Source organism: Athene cunicularia (genome assembly GCF_003259725.1).
Source record: "Athene cunicularia isolate RWA chromosome 23 unlocalized genomic scaffold, athCun1 chr23_part2, whole genome shotgun sequence".
NCBI lineage: Eukaryota > Metazoa > Chordata > Aves > Strigiformes > Strigidae > Athene > Athene cunicularia.
In genome coordinates, this window is record NW_020799131.1 from 1,326,656 (window position 1) to 1,345,564 (window position 18,909).

Below are 18,909 nucleotides of genomic sequence, written 5' to 3' on the forward strand. Positions count from 1 at the left end.
AAGAGACAGGGTGGGGGCGGCGGTGGGGCAGAAAACTCGGGGTGAGGAGGGAAAGAAGGGGGCGAGGGTGGTGGTGGGGTTCCTGGGGATGGGAAGCCCATGGGAGGTGGTGGAGGGGGGGCGCCTCCCATCAGCGGGGGTGGCGGAGGAGGCGCTGGAGGGGGAGCAAAGCCCGGCCTGGCTGCAGAGGGGGAGCCGATCGGAGGAGCTGGTGGTGGGTGACTCGGGCTAACCAGGCTGGATCGTTTGGTCCCTCCAGAACCAGAACCTCTTTGGTTGTCTACAGGGTAGCTGTTGCAACAGAAGGAGGGAGAGAGAGAGAAGTAAAGTTGTGAGGCGGAGTAGACTGTACAATCTCAACGTTAATGCACATCATGTGTGTGTTGCAGACCAGACAAACATCTAAGTTCCAGCTTTAACTGGTGGTTCCATGAGATCTCAACTCCTTGGTTCCAGTTCCCTTGCAGTGTTTCTTTTGGCCTACCCCACCAGAACAAAGGAAAGCTTCTGGGGACTGGCAGAAACGCTATCATCTGTCCCATCTCCCAGGCTGACAAGAACACGAGCCATCTCACCTCTCCGCCAGAGGCCAGGCGTCACGTCTGAGCTCAGAGCAGCCTCCTGGCTTAAGAGCTCCTGCAGCAACACAAGCCACTAACCCTCCATGCTGAGGCCAGACTCACGACACGCCAAGCAGGGATGTCTACTGTGATAAATCGCACAAGGACTGGTGGGTGCGCCAGGAAAGCATATGCTCTGAGCACCTGCTAGGAGCAGATCTCTTCACCGGATTCCACGGTGCAGAGCTGGAGTGCAGCAGCCATCTCATAGCTTGCCGTGGGGAGTGAAGAGGAAGACATGGAAACCCAACATGCTCTTAAGGAAAACACCGATTCAGGAGTAACTGAATCTCCCATTTATGGAATCTGTGTTTATACCAGAAAATACTACTGCCCGTAAAATACTGTTAATATCCTACGTACGTGTAAAGGAAGCCCTAAACTGACATCTCCTTCCATAGTAAGACAGAAATATAAGGCACATTTGCCGCAAAAACATCACAATTTTTAACAGTGAACAGTGCTGATCCAAGACAGACTACTGGAGATCAAACTTGGCTCCCAGGGTTCTTTAAAAAACAACCACCAAAACAAAACCAGAGAGGGGAGATCTCTGTGGCTAGGCAGAGATCTGAGCAGCTGCATAAGGCAGTGTAAGCTTCATCTGAAAGCTCGTTTCCGCTCTGCCCTAGAGGAACATGCTGCAGAGTGGAGTGCTTGGTCTCTTTGACACATCAGAAGAGCCTTTTCTGCAGCATTGCTGTCTTTGGATAAGATGGGAGACAAGCTAACGCAGTCCTGTATCAGACATACTTCCTCCTGTTACTCTTGAATCTGTTTTACTGCCTTTAACAAAAAAAAAAAAAGCTACTCTCTTGTTTCCCCCTTTGTGTCTTGAGCCACTGCTAGACCATAATTCTCATCTCTAGAGGTGACTGGAAGTCACCATTTCATCTGATACAAAGCAGCTGCCCTGAACTTGCACTGAAGTCTTGGGGAAGAAGTCAGCTGGTGTGCTCAAGTCCTTTAACTACATCTGCATCTTCAGTGCTCACATTGTGCATTTGTCAAAGATCACATGGAAAATGGTAACAAAAAACAGAGGTGAAAGAAGCCATTTGCTGCACAGTTCCATCAGGAATGTAGGTCCACATGCTCTGGAACAACTGCACTGGAAAACCCACACAATGGCGTCAGACCATCAACTGGGACCCCACTCTTCTAGAAAGTGAAACAAGCCTGCTCTAGTTCTCATCCAAGCCCCTTCTCCCCTTCCGCAGGGGAACAACAGCAGTGGCTGGGATTTACGGAGAGCTGCGCTGCCTGTGCCTCTGTCCCTGCCTGCAGTTGCACTTCCCCTCCAGACAGGAGCATTCTGGTTCCCCTACAACACCCGTTAGGAAGTTATGCTGAACTATCTCAGCCTGTCTCATGTCATCCTTTTACACCACCTACTACTCCTTGGTGACAGAAGGGATCCCGTAGGCTTACCTAAATTCCACCGGGGGTGGAGGCAGGCTGTCATCTGGGAATGAAGGAGGTGGTGGCACAATAGAGTCAGTCTGCGGCGGTGGCGGGTAGCAGTTCATGTCCATGCTTTCGTTTGAACCGATGCTGCCGTTCTGATACACCATGTTAGAGGGGTACCTGAGTGAAAGCAAGACCAGCAATTTATTTAAAGAGTTCAAGGCAATGTCTAAAGCTCATTTTTCCCCCTCACTCATAAGAGCTTTGCCTCCTGGAAGGGTTACAACAAACAACTGTGCAGCAGTTCAACCACCAATAGATCAACCTGCTAGATTTAGAAATGAGGTTTTCTAGCAGGAATGGCTTTTCCCGGCACAGTGGGACCTGCCTTTAGGTGGGACCTTATCAACCACCACAACAGGATACACAGAACAAAACCTTAAAGCAACATTTAAAAAAAAAAAAAAAAAGAAAAAGAAAAAAGGTCTCTTTCTCAAAGCATCCTAGATGAAGAATCACGTACAGCTGTATTAATTTGCTCTGCATAATTCTTTGGCTAGAATTTGCCCAGATGCTCCCATGTTTGTTTATTGCTACCGCACACCAGAACAGCATGGGTATATATTTTAATGAAGAAGAAATCACCAAAATAAAAACCAGGTTTCTTAACATTTGATTACAGAAAGCCACATTTGTAAGAGTGTGTTTTGACCAGTTTAGACTTTGAAGACTCCCAGTTACATTGGCTATATCAGTGACAAAAAAAAAAAAAAAAGATATCAAGAATCACCCAAGAAACAGCGATGCCATTAAAAGCAAGCATCCAGAGCTGAAATAGTATTGAAGGAAGAGATCACTCTCAACTTTCAATGAGCTCATCTCACCGTGGGGTGGTGGAACCACCCCGTTCTTGGGGGCTCTGGACCTCAAGGAAATTCAAATGCATGAACATGCTTACACAAGAAAAGAGAGGAGCAAGAAAATGGTGCTGTTGTGCTGCTCAATTCCTCTGCTAGAAACCAAACCTGCTCTCCTATTAAACTAAAAGCAAGTTTTATTTTTAGCTGGAGAGTGTGATTTAAAGAGAGATTTTTCTTATATGAAAGGAAGCTGCAAGGAGCGAGCAAGCAAGAAGTGCATTGTGGGGAATTCGGTCTGCTTCCAGCCTCGCTGGTGTCAAAAGTTAAATGAATTCCCAAGCCAGAAGCGCTAAAGAGAGATCTGTAGCTTGAAATACTTGGATGGGGACAGCCCCCGCTTCAACTTTAGGGTGTGAAGAGCCATTTGTGAAATGTAACAAAGCAATCGCACAATAGCGCCGCGATGCCACCCCGCTCCTCAGCGTAAGGCCCAGAGGCTGGGTGTGAGGGGAAGGGCACCGCCTGGGGTAGGGAGCCAAAGCTCTCAACACTTCTGTGCCCACAAGACAGGCAGCCGAGAGCAGACTTGCTACTGAAGCTGTTCCTGCCACCTTGTTCAAACCGTGTAGCTCCCTGATTTATTTAGCAAATTTTAAATCAGCAGATGGATTTACTTTGGAGAATCTGATTAGTGGCAGTATCGATCCGCACTGTGCAGCGGATCTGGAGAAGCTGCAGAGCAGGGTGAACTGCATTACAATCAACACCGCCCGCCCGCTCCCCCTCGCCGGGGAGCTGAACAGAGAGCCCCAGACTTGCTTACCCAGCAGGACCGTGTTTGTCCTTTGACTCAACAAATTCTTGTCCCATTTTCAGCTTCTCCCACTCTTCTTTCCGGGTTTTGATTTTCCGCGGATTCACATTTCCTCGGTTCGGATTCTCCTTTTTCTCTTTCTAAGGGAGGAGGAATCAAACAGAAGCCTTATTTTGCTTTAAGCTCACTGGGAATAAGGAGGGATAGGACAGACCCATAGCAGTTTCAGGAAGATATATTCTCAAAGAGGGCCAGGATTTTTAATTTACTTTCCTGATTGCTGCAAGCTCCAAAGATCTCCCATACAAAGAAGCTGGAGCACAGAGAGCATAAAGAGACAGACAACATCAGATTTCCCCAGTGTAGCCCAGACACGATGCCATCGCTACTCCCTGGCATGACCACCTCGAGGGCGGAGTGAAAGCTCAGTTTCCCACATCAATTCAATTCTTGGCCTCTGTATCAGGACTGCCAAATCTCACCTTACTGGTGTTAAGTGCTTTGAGGTGCAATATGGATACTCGCCCACTAAGAACTGGGCTTTAGCTAGCCTCACTCTCTGTATTCTAATATGCCCCAAATCTCTCCTTTGTTATTTTGACTGAAAAAAATCATGATCTGTTTTGATATTTAATACTTCAGTTTCCTAAAAGCTAAATAAAGTACGCACAGACTAAATCATTTATGGTGCAAATTTCAGTGTTGTTAAACATGGGTCCAAATCCCCAGGCAACCAAACCAGGAACTCTACCTGGCATTGTCAGCTTAAACAGTTTTGTTGAGCCTCCCGCTTGCCCCCGATTTAACATTAGGGCCTGGTTTTGCACTCCTGAAGGGTCATTTTCTCCTTTCTGTATTCTTTCACAGTAGAATTTATTACACCACTCACCACACCACGGTGTTGGGGCAGTGGGATTTACACCACTTCAACACTGAACAGACCCCTCTGCAGCACCAGAAGCGCAGAAAAAATTCCAACACAACTTTCCATGTTTGAGGACCCCAAATTAACCCATTATAACCATACAAAGATGATAGCATTTGGAAAAACAGATTAAGGGTATCTTTGTTTTCTTTATTTAATTAGGAAAGAAGAGAGAAAACCAGATAAAAACTTCACTGAATTGATGCCTAAAGATTTTAAGAGAGCAAACCTGAATTTCAGATAGCAACTTTGGAGTCCAAGATTTATTAACACTTCCCACCTCCTATTCTTCCCTGACATGTCTCTGCTGGCAGAGATCTCCCATTTCCTCACCCTATGTTTCCGCTTCTCTTTCATAATATCCTTGGTGTCCTGAAGCATTTTCTCTTTCCAGAGGTCAAAGAAATATGAAGGATCTGTGTAGAATTTAAGCGCCTCTTTGCCATCATCCCTAGAACGGGGAGGGGGAGGAAAAAAAAACCACACAAGGACAAAGTCACACATTTGTTTGAAGCCCAAAGAAAACACAAGGCACAACCCCAGATGACAGTTTAAAAGTCTGCAGCGAGAAGGTCAAACACGCTGCTGTCTCCTCTGTCCCCCATTTCAGAACAGGCAGCAGACCCACACCCTCCCTTGTCCTGGCTCTCCCACTTGCCATTGCTTTTGCCTTTACACAAACTCTCCATTACTCAGCACCTGAAGAGCTCAACTGCTCTGAACAATCACCAAGACAGCAGCAGGTCTCTCACTTCAACTCCCACTTGTTTGTGTTGTATTTTTGGTGTGAAAAAAAACCTTCTCCAGCTCAGGAACCCTAAATCAGACCAGCAGCGTCCTTGAAACTCATGAGCGAGCACACACACACACACACACACACTCTCCTCCTACTTTGCAGTGCAGCCGCGTCTGGCAGAAGGCAGCTGCCTCCAGCTATCTGTAATTACTTTTTACCTGTTCAAAAGATATTTATGGATGTGGGCTAAGTCCCTGTATTCTGACCCCCTTTACTCTACCACCTACAAGATGAAATCAGAGCAGGACTGCTCAGGAGAACTGGTTACACAGCCAGTGTAGGTCACATCAGATGTCTCAGACCAGGCACAGAAGGCCACAGAAAACATCTCCAGATCTACACGAGTCTGCTGCACCCACCTGGGTGAGAGCCATTTACAGATATATGCTCTGCAGTTTGCACTGCGGCTTTCTGGAAAGGAGCCACAGGGCTACAGAGAAGCCCAAGAAAAATGCATCATCTGCACAACACCTAGCATGTTTATGCAGTGCCAGCCAAGCCTTGCCCCAAGGCAGTCACAAAAGTGACAGCAGGTAACCAAATATATAATTTTCTAGCTACGCTCATTTGTACAGCCCCAAAAGCAAAGTTTCACATAATCCAGAGGATGGAGATTTCCTGGTGGATCTCAGTTTAGCAACTCAATTTCCCATTGGAAATGGCTACTTCAATACAGCATGGGATGGGAAGTGACCTCCTTGGTGGGTTGGGAGGAAGAAGTACTACTCCTCTGCAAGGGGGCACGGGGCCAAGAAAGTATTGTGGCTGTACCTGTAAGGTGAGAGAATGTTGAGAGGTGGAGGAGTATTGCAGGTCTTATAGGTTTCAAGGACAGGCACGGGGAGGGAATCTCTGTCGAAGAGCTTCTGGTCCTGAGTAGTGGAGCTTTTGAAGGCCTTCCTGGTGTTAATGCCTTGCAGGGAGACTATAAGAAAGAGGAGAGAGCAAGTGAAGAACAGCTTGACCCAGGCCAATGACACTGAAGATCAAGTAGCTAACATCTGATTTCAGTTGGAGTTCTTGGCATGCTTAGCACTTCTTAAGGTCAGGTTCCTTTTCCCACAGATCTCTTGGGAAACCCAGCAAATCTCCGATCGCGCCGTGCCAAGATCCACTGCTGTACAGACACGGCTCTCTTGAGAGCTGCCGATGTGGTTTTGAACCCCTGTGACCAAGACTCAAGAAGAGCACTGCTATCAGAGTGCTGAAAAGCGAGTTTCCACATGGAGACTTGTTAATGAGCAAATCTAGACTCAGCCAGAAAGGCTACCCACATGAACAGCACGGTGTTTTTTCAGGGGGGGAGGAAATAGTCCCTCTTAGTCCCAGAGAAGACGTTCCAACACCCATCGCAGCATCGTGCTCATTTTATGGCCGTGAACCAACCACGCTGACACAATGAGAATCTTTACCACGCTTGGTCTGCAAGGACTGTGCTCCACTCCATTACCTTCTTCCTCTTTGGGATCCAGCTGAGTGACTTTGACTTGCAAGCGGTCAACTCTTTCGACTAGAACGCTCATCCGAGAGGCAAAGGTGTTGGCTTGAGTAAACAACTCTCCAAATATGTCTTCTGCAAATTTACCTGGAATATGAAAGCATCCACATTACCCTCGTGAGCCACATCAGACCCTATTCAGTCTCCCAGCTTTTTTCTTGAAGAAAGGAGAAAGAAAGAATGAACGAACGAACCATGCTTCTTTTCAAGTTTGCCAGGGTTGAGTTTAACATCTAGAAAGAAAATGCTCTGTTCCACCAAAACCTGACATTTTCAAGGAAACTTCAAGCAGTAAAGAAACAATCAAGACATACTTTCAAGTCATTATTAAAGTAATGAAATAAAGAGGGCTGACAACACTATACTGGTCTGAATCTGGATGGGTCTGTAGGTCCTTTAAGATTCTCTGCTGTTCTGTTTATTAGACAAGCAAGTACAGTTAGATTTTTATTGCTCTGGAGAATCTCAAAGGCTCCCAGTCTCCAGCAGGCCTGCCTCCAGGGTAACTGGCACATATTTACAAGCTCAAAGAACTCTGGAACTAGAGAGCAGACCCAGTCCTTGATCCTAAAGCCTGAGCTGTAACCACAGACGAAAGCACTGACCCTTTTGTTCCTTCAGGTGGCAGTGTCTGAAAAACTGATGCATTCACGTTTATTCTAAATCAAAACCAAAGGGGAACTTCTCAAACAGGGATATTCTCTCTGTAACAGCTTGGATTGCCCAGTGGGCTGCTATGACAAACATCATCCATCGTTTGCACTGCGAGAGCGCCTAGGGGCTTGGATCAGGAGCTCACTGCACCACTTACAAGCTTAACAAGAAGATGTCCTCTGTCCTTAAGAGTTTAAAATCTATGCATGCAACAAGAAATGACCACAGGTAGACAGAGATGGGAGAACTGGAAGAAAAACCAAGAACTTGTAATGAGTACTGTCTTTTTGTTCTGCTCTCAGGCATAACCCAAGCCAGGGAGCCCTAACCACACTGAGGACAACACTGATCAGAACAGACTTGGCACCGACAGCAGACACAGGCCCATGGAGTTCCCACTGATGGGAAACATTTCCAGCCACGGCTGTTGAGTACAAGGCTGCTCCCAATAAGCAGTCTGGTTTTGAAGTGCATCATCATATGGTCAACAGTTTGTTCTGGAATCTGTTACTCCTAAAGATCCTCTCCGACATTCAGGAAAGGATAACCAGTTGGAAGTCTAACTTTAACAGCAATTTTTGGAAAATCTGGTTGTCTGCAATGAGTCACATCAGAAAGACAAGCACCCCTTCCACAAGGCAACGCGAGGGCATCCCTCAAAGCCCAGCTGCACAAATGCTTTTATAGCTATCTCAACTGACGTATCAGCTACTTGTTCATACTCCTGTGCAGTTCTCCTCACACCGCTAAGCACGGGGAACCAGCCAGGTTAAAAATCAACCTCCTCCACCCCTTTTGGTGGCAATGCCAGCTTGAAGTGTTTGCAGAAAGCAAATGCTGGAAGTTAACTTCAACTGACCTCCTCCTTCCACTCTCCTAGACACTACAGACTCCACATATGCTACATTAACAAGCCCAAAGAGCTTTCCCCAAACTCACGAGAGGGATTTTATTTCTGGAGACCAAAGGGCCAGGTAGCTCTGGCTATAGCCAGGTTTCACGAAGCACTCTCCACGTTCAACATCAGCACAAGACCGGCTCTCTTATTTGACCAAAGAGCCTGAACGTTTATCTCCCAGCAACAGTTCAAAAAAAAAGGGAAGTTGTAATTTGGTTTCTACTTTAATGGGAACAGAAAATAATTTCTGAATTTCACAAGGAACTGCAACAAGCACTAGGGAAAAAAGAAAGTCTTTGGTTTGCAATGCTGAGTAGTATGTTTCAAGCATAAAATAATACATAAACAGCATTATATATCCCGGTTTTGACCCTGGAGGGAGATGAAGGGACAGTCCGTACTCCCCTGCCTGAGTGCACCTGTACAGAGTTATCATCCAGCATCTCGCATATCGTTCCGTGTTTCATGTACGCTCTTAGATGGGGTAAGGCAGAGATTAATTTTTTGGTTTAGTTATTTTGACTGCAAAAGTGCAGCTTACGATCAGAATTATCTTTGTCATGCACTGGCAGGAAGACAGACAGCATGATTTAATAGGTCTTTCCATCTTTAGCTTGTGGATTCTATAAAATCACACAAACGCACAGTCGACTTATACAAAGTGCTACCAGCTGTGATAGTAACGAAGGGTAAACTCACTGGAATATGAAAGTTTGACAAGATTTATGTTTGCATCTTTGTAAAGAGACTGTGGTGCACTAGGCATGGCTGATTATTCACTTGACAGGGTTGTCACAGCCTACTGAACCTGCTTTACGTTCCTGTAATATTCAACGTACGAGGAAGGAGGGGATTTATTTTTCAGAAGAGAAAAGGAGCGAGGGGGTAGGAGTTGGTCATTTGGGTGCAACCGTTCTGTAGCAGTTAGTCTAAATATTGCTTCATTTAAAATACTGCTGACCCTAGGGAAGCAGATAAGAGACAGTGCTCAGCATTTCCTCCCCACCTGCCTCGCTCCCCTCCTACAGACAAGCACGCGAGTGTCAGCACGAGCCACCTCTCCCGAGTTCTCCCTCCAGCGCTCTCCTCGAGGTATCTGCGATTGGTCCAGCAGCACGCACCTCCCTCCCCACATCGCTGAGCGAGGCTCCCAGGGTGCCTTCCTGACCATGAAACTGGGCTGCAGTTTGGCTTCCAGCACTTCACCCCCTCTGATGAGGTAGAAGCAGAGAAGCTTTGAATCTCGGAGCTACGCGAAGAAAGTCTAAACCTGAAGGCTCTTGCTACGGCGCGCTCACACTAACCCACTGCATGCTGTTGGACTGGGATTAGCTTTCTCCACAGCTGAGATCTGCACAGCTTTCCTGCCTTCTTCCTCATCATTTCACACACACGAGATGGATTTTACCCGCACTCCACAACCATCTTGGCTACAAGACCTAACAAATGAACAAGGGCCAGTTGAACATGAGCGGAGAGACTGGTCTTGCCTGTGCAGTGACATTTCTCCAACCCAACAGAATGTGATACCGCCTGGCAACAAACGCAGGCCCAGATTTTAGCGACAACCATGGTTTTCACTGCTGCAAAGAGGCTGCACCCAAACTTTCCCTGCCACATTCACGCTATGGCCAAAGACAAGGGGCTTGCTTTGCAGAGCAAGCAGAAGCGCCCGCAGACACCACAGAGAAGCTGAACAATATACGAATTCGATTATCAGAGTCTTGCTTCAAGGGCAGAGGTGGCTAATCAGAATCCAGAGCATTTCAACAGAGGGAAGAATCATCCCGGAGAGACCACAATTAACTCTTTGTTTCTCCTAGCGCATGTAGGCCCGCATTTTCCCTCCAGCCTTTACAAGGCTATTGGTGAGCCCACCAGAGAGCTGAGCTAGGCATCACTACGGCTCGTGCTGCCATTTGCACGAGCGGCCCCAAATCCCCAATACTCCGGAGGCAACGCTTGCCTCAGACTGGGGACTTTGGGTCTTGCAACGCAACAAACAGCAGGGGCAAACAGGCAGCTCCTGCGTGCGCGCTTTAATTATCTTTCATTAAAAATAAGACTACTGACACACTGTAGATTCAACACAGTCAAGCTCCATTTAGTAGCGCGTGCAATTACAGACACATTCTCTGACACAAGATCCTGGCTGCTGGGAGAGCCTCCCATTTTACAAGCCTGAGTTGTGCTCCATCCTTCCATCTGCAGTTTCGCTGCAGCCTCTCACACACGCACGCACACATACATACACACCCCACACCCCCCATTTTCTCTTAGATAGGAAGGCAGTGGGACCAGGGATATGAAATTAGCATCAGATTTCTTTAGGAAAACATTTTAGCATTACCCAGGGAAGGCAGATGGGGGAGAAATAGGAACACGAGAGTAGAAAGGGAGCTAAATAAAGAGCACTAGCGACTCCTGAGGGCAACGCACAGGCTCGCCATGGTACTCACTCAGGCTGCCCAGCTGTCGAATGACATTTGCCAGGGTGATGTTGGTCATGCATTCCAGCTCGCTTCGAACGCTAGGCAACGTCTGACGGCACAGGTGCCTTGGCTCAATGTTCCTCGTTACTAACGGCATGGTGGACCTGCTTCAGGCACTGTTCTGAAAGATGAAAAACAACCCAAAAAAGAAACAGGAAAGGATTACTCAACCGCAAATTCCAGGCACACCAGAGCCATGGTGTTCGTTTTTCCTGCTCTCAAATGGCTTTATTTATAAGCTTTCTTTCCCCCCCTCCCCACCCTTATAAAACTGGTTCATCAGAAATAAAGATCCTGCTGTTCTATGACTTGCAGCGACAGCAAAGCCCCACCAGCTCAGGTACAGAGGCAGAGATGGAAAACTACACATCTTCGCCCACACGCAAGGTGCTGCTGGCATTACCGCAGCCGTTGTTCCCTTCCTACCCATCCGCTGCCGCCGAGCAGTCTCCTTCCTCCCGCGCTCACGCACAGTGTCTTTGGTGAGTCTTACAAGCTCTTCTTCAGAAATATCTGAAACTTGCAATCAATAGGTTTGCTTAAACCGAGAGGATGAAGACAGGAGATTTAAAAAAAAAAAAAAAAAAAAGACAACTCGGCTTCTTCCAGCACACCAAAGCATGTGTGGTGCCTCCCTCAGACAGGGCTCTCCTGAAACAACAGGAAGCGCTTGCAGCTGACCAGGAAACTTTCTGGTGACTGTTCCTTATCCTGCAGGCTGCACCCCTCTTCCCTTGGGAAATCCCCCGGGGCCGAGGTTTACACTGGACCATTGTTTTCATGCTACAGCAGTTAAACGTTGAGGGAGCTCTAATCAGGATGCAGGACTAGAGTGCGCTCAGAAAGAAGTCAAGATTGATTGTACAACAGTCAGGACAAACTTCCAGTTCTTAAAAAAAAAAAAATTAAAAAATAAAAGAAAGAAGAAAACATAAGTGTCCGGAAGTTATGCTTTGGACAGAAAACGCTTTTATGTGCAGGTCAATGCCTTGAACCAACAAAACTCTCCTTTGCCAACAGGCCGAAACGTTGAAACGACCAACGTCTCCCCTCTCAAGATCATCCGCCTCCAAGAGAAAGGAGGAAACTTGGGTAAACAGCTCAGAACAAGGAGCGTGATACATGCCTGAAATCTTTAAGACTAAGTGAAAGCAAATACATCCCAACTTCTTGATTAATTTAGAAGGGGAAAGAATCACTTTTCTAGGTCAGCTGAGGAACAACCCAAGAGAAGCAGCCAGCTCCCATGTGATAGGCATGCTGATCTGCTCGGGCTGGGTGTAAAAATAAAACAGGAAGCTAACAGCTTGGGGAACATGGCTTCCTGTCACTGACAGCAAAAACCCAAGAACCATAAAAAATCAGCTGTTTGCTCTTGACTTTGAGCCACCCTTTGATAGTCTCTGTGGCAGCTGGCAGCTTATCTTTGAGGTCCAGGAGTCCTTCCTGGATGCTTTTCTATCAGGGTGTTAAGAGGAAGAAGTGGGCATTATCCCTCCTAATTACCTCACAAGCCAGATTTTGAATTGCTAAATTTGACCCATTAAGGCAGAGGAGTTCAAGAGCCGCAGCACACCGGGCACACGGATATCTCCCAGACAAGCAGATGTAGGTTGCCATTTTGTAACGCCTCTCCAGGAGGGATTTTACCTGCACATCCCTGCACAAGGAAAGGGTCCCCAAAACCGTACACCCTGTAGAAGAGGGGAGCGAGATCTGCATCCAAAAATATCAAAGCAGACTCTGCAAGGATTGAAAGTCCGTGTTGTTCTTCACTGTGCCCAAGTACTGAAGCAGCCATCAGTAACTACTGGGATATTTAAAGAACAGGGTGAACTAAGGAAGGACTCTGACCTTCGCTTCTAAATACCCCGTGTTTTATCGATTACAGCCCAAGCCCTACAATCTTTTGTCAGCTTTAGCGCTTTATGCCAGACAAACTTTCCCAGCTCCCCCCAGACTGCAGTCTGCACCAAAGAGCAGCTCTCATAAACAAGGCAGCATTTGCAGGCTGCCTGCATCCAGCTTCTCCCCCTTCGTGCTTCCCCAGGGCTCGGCCAGGGAGCACAGGCGGTGGGATCTGCAGAGCCAGAGTGGACAGCCCATCCACCAAGCCTGGCTGGAAACCTTCCAAGGTGCAGGACAGACAGAAGGAAAACAGCAAGAGGAAAAATAAGCCTGTAAGGGGTGGGGGGAAAGAAATGTGAGCACGCATGTATAAAAAGAAAACCCCCCACCCCCCCCAAAGATGATAGGTTGGATAGACACAGGTAGCACCAATCTCTACAAGTACAGGGAGAACAGGGAAGAAAATGGAGTAGCACCCCAAATACCCACCAATAAACAAAGGCTCAGAATATGTTGTCTATATACAGCTCCCCTGAAAGTGCCTGCCTTCAAAGCATGTTTTGAAACTAAAGTACTAGTGGTGAAAGACGCTTTTTTTTTTTTTTTTTTTTAAATAACAATGGTACAACACATGTACATTATGAATTTGCACCGGTGCAAGACAGCAGAGATAAGGGCTAAGAAAAACACTCCCTTTATAGCCTGGCTCATCCTGCCAGCCACCCCCACCCTCCCAGCACAGCCTGCCACACTCCACTGCAGAATCAAGAGTTTCGCCCTCGTGATCGCTACGACAGCCCTCTTCGCAAAGAGTACGGCAGCGCCGCTTCTTCCCAAGGCGACAGGGACGGCTCTGCTGCCCCGCTGCTGCTCCTAAAACCAGTCAGGATCCGGCAAGTAGCAGTCCAACTAAAAGAAGAGATTAACCCCGTGGAGCACCGGAGACAAGCAAGGCAGAGAGGACAGGATGGGCTGTGGACAACCACCCTCTGGCTCTCCCGGCAGCCTCTGGGATAAGAGGCATTTTAAAGCAAAATTTCCTCTCCTCTGAGCGGAAGGACAAGGAGCTTCAAGGTTTCAGATGTTTTTGTAGGGTGGAGGCAGGCAGATAGGAAATCTGGGACCTACAACCAGAGCCTGGTGCCAAGGTTAGTAAAAAGAGCAGGCCACGACCCACAAGAAGGCACATCACTGTTAGACCTCATTTTTCGCTGTGAGCCTTTGGAGGGTAGGTATAGAGATAACAGCTAATGGGCTCCTGTAAAACCTTCATGCCTCATGAGTGGGTGGGACAAAGATTAATAGTCTGGATTGGAAAATAAGTGGTGTATTTCGAAAGCAGCAGCCAGGTGGGGCAGGAAATGAAGAACAGAGAAGGGACAAGGTATGAGAGCAGAGGGAAAAGAAGGAAGCAAAACACTGGAGACAGCACAAGGCACACGGCTGGGGGCAGGGAAGAGACACAGTAAATGAAACAAGGAAGGGACAGCCCTAAAAAAAAGCTTTCCAGGAGGCTCTTGCTTTTCTTCTTTTAAAAGAGTCATTAAGAAACCGATTGACAGCATGCTACCAAGCAAGGGCCATCCAGAACCGCTTTACTTTCAGTGGTCAGGGCATAACAGCACAGCAGTTTTCCACCCCAGCTAGCCAGACTGGTCATCAGGCATTAGTCACTGTCACGTAACTACCGCAGACCATATATTATAACTAAATCCTACCATTCAGAAGGAAGCTAAATGAATTGTGAGGCCAAAAATCCCTATCTTTGCTTGAAAGATAAGCGTTTCCACTTGCTTATTAATGTTGAAGATTAGATTTGTTTCAGTAGTAGAGTCTGGGGTGCACACACCTTTTCTTAAAAGAGCTGCAAGAATGGCATGTCATGGGCACAGAGGACCTGCCCTGATCCCACGGTAACAGGAGAGATCATGTATGTTAAAGGGAAAAGGAAACTGCCTCCAAGAAACAGAAAACTGTCTGCAACAGATTTCTAATGAATATGGAAAACAAAGAAAGGCATCAAATTGAAACACAGCGCTAGCTATGTGAGGAAAGAAGTTAAATGATCTTTGCTGGTTGCAGAATAACGCTGGTTGGGAGAGTCGTAAGGAAACAGGCCGACGTGAAGCCGCTCCAGTGCCAAATCCACAAGCACTGCTGCATCAATTGACGTTTCAAAATACTCATCCTCCCAACCGCCGTGCTTCACACCTTCTTAAAAACAAGAAGTAAGGGCTTTTGTTACAGTAACAAATGATTTTTCTCTCCCACTTGAATCAGAACCTTCCTACCTGCTCACGGCAAGCATTTCCTCTGAAGTCTCCAAGTCACGGCTTGAATCAAAGGAGGCTCCAAGCCTTGTTATGACGGCAGTGACTAAAAGCCAAACCATCCGAAAAGCCCAGCTTCGCCCCGTAGCTCTTTTCCCCTTGCCTCCCCACAGCTGTACACTGCCCCACCTCCAGCTGGGCATTGCCAGAATTCCTCATAATTTCCCCTCTTCCAAAATGCTTACGCATGCGTTGCCAAGCCCTGGCCCGCTCCACAGCCCCACGCCGGCCCAGAAAAAGTTTGCTGAGCACGACAAAAGCCTTGGAAGCCGAGTTCATCGCTCCTACATTCCTATCAATCTTCCAGCCACAACTGGCACCTCTTTTCCAGGATTCACTGGGCTTTTGCTCGGCATCACCCTTCCTTTCCCGTGCTTGCTCGCTGCACACACGGTGGTCTCAGACACTTCGTATTTCTCAAAAAAAGCAGGATCCATGCATAGTGCTTCTTCACGTGGCTGCCGATCCAACACCACACACCCTCAACAACAAAGCTCTCACCTTGAATGCCTTGCTCACCAGTTTTTCAGCAGATCCTGACTTTGGCAACTATTTCTGTAAATACTCTTGGGGTGCTGGGGAACAAGCGTGGCACAACACAGGACCGTAAAGAGGGGGGAAAAAATAAAATGCAACTTGCAATTTTTGCATTTCCAAATCCAGGACTCTGAGCAAAGCACGAGGTAAATTCAAGATAAGCGTGCTGCTCTAAAATTTCTTATCAGCAAGTCATCGACTGCTCTCCACATGAGCTCTGCTGTAGCAGATCACTCAGGAATCCCAGTGCTGGATTAGAATCAAGTACAATTGGTTTGTTTCAAACAAGAACTACCAGTCTATAAACCCTTTGCACAAAGCTGCGTCTTATTGACTATTTTTAATAAATAGGGCTGGCACAGTAAAATTGGACAATTGTTACAAACAATAAAGGAGACAGACTTTGATTACAAGTATTGAGAAGCAATACAGGGACATTTTAGGATTGAGTATTTGCTTTCCAATGCGAGTTATGTCAACTGAAAACAGCAACTCGGAGCAAATACTCCTTAACAAGCAGTTTGGAGCAGAGCAGAAAACAGCACTGCACAGCAAGAGAGGAACCAGCCTTTTTTTTTTTTTTTTTTTTTTTCCATGGTGCAGAGGAGAAGGCAGGCAGGACTACAAGGTGAGATGTGTGTATGCAATGCACACAAAGAGCTGTAAATAACAGGCGAGTTGGAGGGAGAGATCTGGCAAGGTTCTTCTCATTGGTATTTGACCAGCTAGCATAGCATTACTGGGAGTCACCTGGGTAATTCCCCACTCAATGTGACACACAACCTCTTAGATCAGGGACCATCTGCAAATAAATCTGGACCCCAGCAGTGATATCATCTGTCATAGTGTCTGGTGTAGCACAAAGCACCTAAGGAGGACAGAGCACATTTTTGGGGAAAGGAAGGGAAATTAGGCTTGATTTTCAAGTACGTCAGGGTGACCAATCACCCTGCCCTCAGCAGGGCTTACAAAATCCTCTGCCTGGACACAAACAAGCAGCACAGTCGAGGAGACCAAGCCTTCAGCTAAGCGCCTTGGAGAGCAGCCTTTAGGAGTACCCATCGGGGGATTAGACACACCAGCAGGTTTGGGAATGAGGGAGAAAGGAGATAATCAGATCTGAAATTCCCATCAGTATGAAATGAGACTTAACTCAGTAGCTTGCCAACGCAGACTGACTGTTCTTTCTAATGTCTGTGACAACTCTGCTTCAAATTTCAAGCTTCTCTCAGCAGTAACTACTCCCCCATGTAGCTGTAATGGCCAGAAAGAGACTGGCTTTTATGTAACCCCAAAAGACTAGCAGAAAGGGAAGCAGCAGCCACACACACACGGAGAACTGAAAAAAAAAAAAAAATTCAGCAGAAGGCTCTGCTGAGTGCTCAGGGCTATATCCAAGCTCACAATGCAGCCACAGAGAAGTGGGATGCAGCAATCAGAAATGCTACAGTTCCACACTCGGAGAGAGACCTAGCAATCAGTGCTGCATCCGAGCAATAGGGAGTGAAATTATAGAGCAAACTGCCATGTGATGCCACAAACTACTCCATCCCGCCAGCTGTAACAAGTATTCATTCCCAAAAACGCGTCACAGGCTCATCTGTCATTAAGAGCCCAGCCTGCCAGCAGCTGAGCAGGAGTCAGCAGTGAAGGGCAGCTGCAGGGCTGCTTCCTTTCACAGTGGTCTATTCTCCCCAAAAGCCACGGGGGAGACACACGGGTAAAACCTCCCGGGCGCTGGGATAAACGTTGCCCACCATCTCTTACCAGCCGCTAAGACGGAAAGCGCAGGCTGCATTTTCACCCAAAATCGCACAAAAGCTTTCCTGAAGCAGGATCTACCGAAAACACGGGGCCTTCAGGAGAACATAGTTAGCGAAGCGCAAAAAAACCCCGCACACAACCCCTCTGTATATTAATAATCCACTTCAATCACCAACTCAAGAACTTCACAGATATGATCTGCCGGCATTACGAAAGAGGTGTTTCGGCACTGGTGTGGGGCAAGAGCAGTGCTGCACATTTCCACAGCGATGTTCTGACACTAGGAAGCCTCAGCCCTGATCTCGCAGAATAACGAAGCATTGTACAGCACACTGTGGAGTCCTTGAGACAACAAACATTCAGCCTGCTCAGTTCCTGGAGTAAAAATACTCTTTTAAATTTTTTTTTTTTTCTCCCCCCTCCCATTCCCCTGCAATAAGTGATGGATCACCTTCCAAAGCACTGTGTTCTCCTGGCAGTGTAGCCAACATGGTTTGGATAATGAGATTTATTATTATTTTTGTCTCAAAGTGCCTAAGTCCCAATTCCCAGTAGTGATTTAGGCACATCAAAGACTTAAGCATGATTGAAATTCAGTGGGAATTTGGCTTCTACATCCCTGTGATTTTTGTCACCCTTTTCTTAAAGCCACACTTCATCTCAGCCACTTTCCCTGGACCAGCTGTAACATCAGGTACCACTCCAGCTCACACAGATGTGCTGATGAATCACTAACTCATTTCACAGGACCCAGCATATGTAGCATTTTTACTGCAATTTCCCTGGCTTGTGTTTTGCACTGATGAATTTTGGACAGGGTAATTGCTACTTTACTTGTGCAATACTGCTGTAAATAATTGCAGATCTTTTTTTTTTTTTTAAGATGCAATCTTTTATGTTCTTAATATGAGTTTTATATGAATAAAAACTTTCAACTATTTGTCATGAATGGTGTTTTCTTTAGGGGCCTGAGGGGCACCTCGAGGAAGGGCTGGGACAGTGGTATTTGCTGCTTTTTCCCTCTTCTGGTTTGTCACCTGTTCTCCCCCAGATCTAGGATGCAGGTGCATACCCAGTGTTTTACCTCTGCTCCAAGGTGCTCTGAAGTTGATGTGACACTAAAATGCTTCTGTTAAATTAATCTGGTTTGTAAGATATTGCCTTCAGTGTCTCCAAACCCAAAAGCAGCACCTCTGCTGCCCCAGCTGGGAGTGCTTTGGGGTTTGGTTGGTTGGGGTTTGGGTTTTTTTTTCTTCCCACATTTATGGGGCTCTGCAGACATGGGCTGCATCAATGGGCTCAAACTGCTGGGCACCTTCCCACACCCTCTGGGCACTCCCTGTCCCCAGTCAGTCTTTATAGATACTGAAGAAGTTTGGGGAAGCGTGGGGGTTTATTTTACAGAATTACAGAATCACAGAATCATCTAGGTTGGAAAGGAGCCTGGAGATCTAGTCCAACCGTTC

General features: G+C 47.0%; 1 protein-coding gene across 1 annotated transcript in view; it reads right to left on the reverse strand.

Annotated features, from left to right (window-relative positions):
- WASF2 (WAS protein family member 2) overlaps nt 1–18,909 on the reverse strand; it is a 34,399-nt gene that overhangs the window by 5,417 nt on the left and 10,073 nt on the right. The window contains exons 2-8 of the mRNA XM_026863509.1: nt 10,932–11,085; nt 6,873–7,007; nt 6,194–6,347; nt 4,960–5,077; nt 3,711–3,841; nt 2,052–2,207; nt 11–291 (exon numbers count right to left, since the gene is read on the reverse strand). Coding sequence (XP_026719310.1) covers nt 11–291; nt 2,052–2,207; nt 3,711–3,841; nt 4,960–5,077; nt 6,194–6,347; nt 6,873–7,007; nt 10,932–11,061 — 1,105 coding nt within the window. The 5' untranslated portion in view covers nt 11,062–11,085. The remainder of the gene's footprint in view (nt 1–10; nt 292–2,051; nt 2,208–3,710; nt 3,842–4,959; nt 5,078–6,193; nt 6,348–6,872; nt 7,008–10,931; nt 11,086–18,909) is intronic.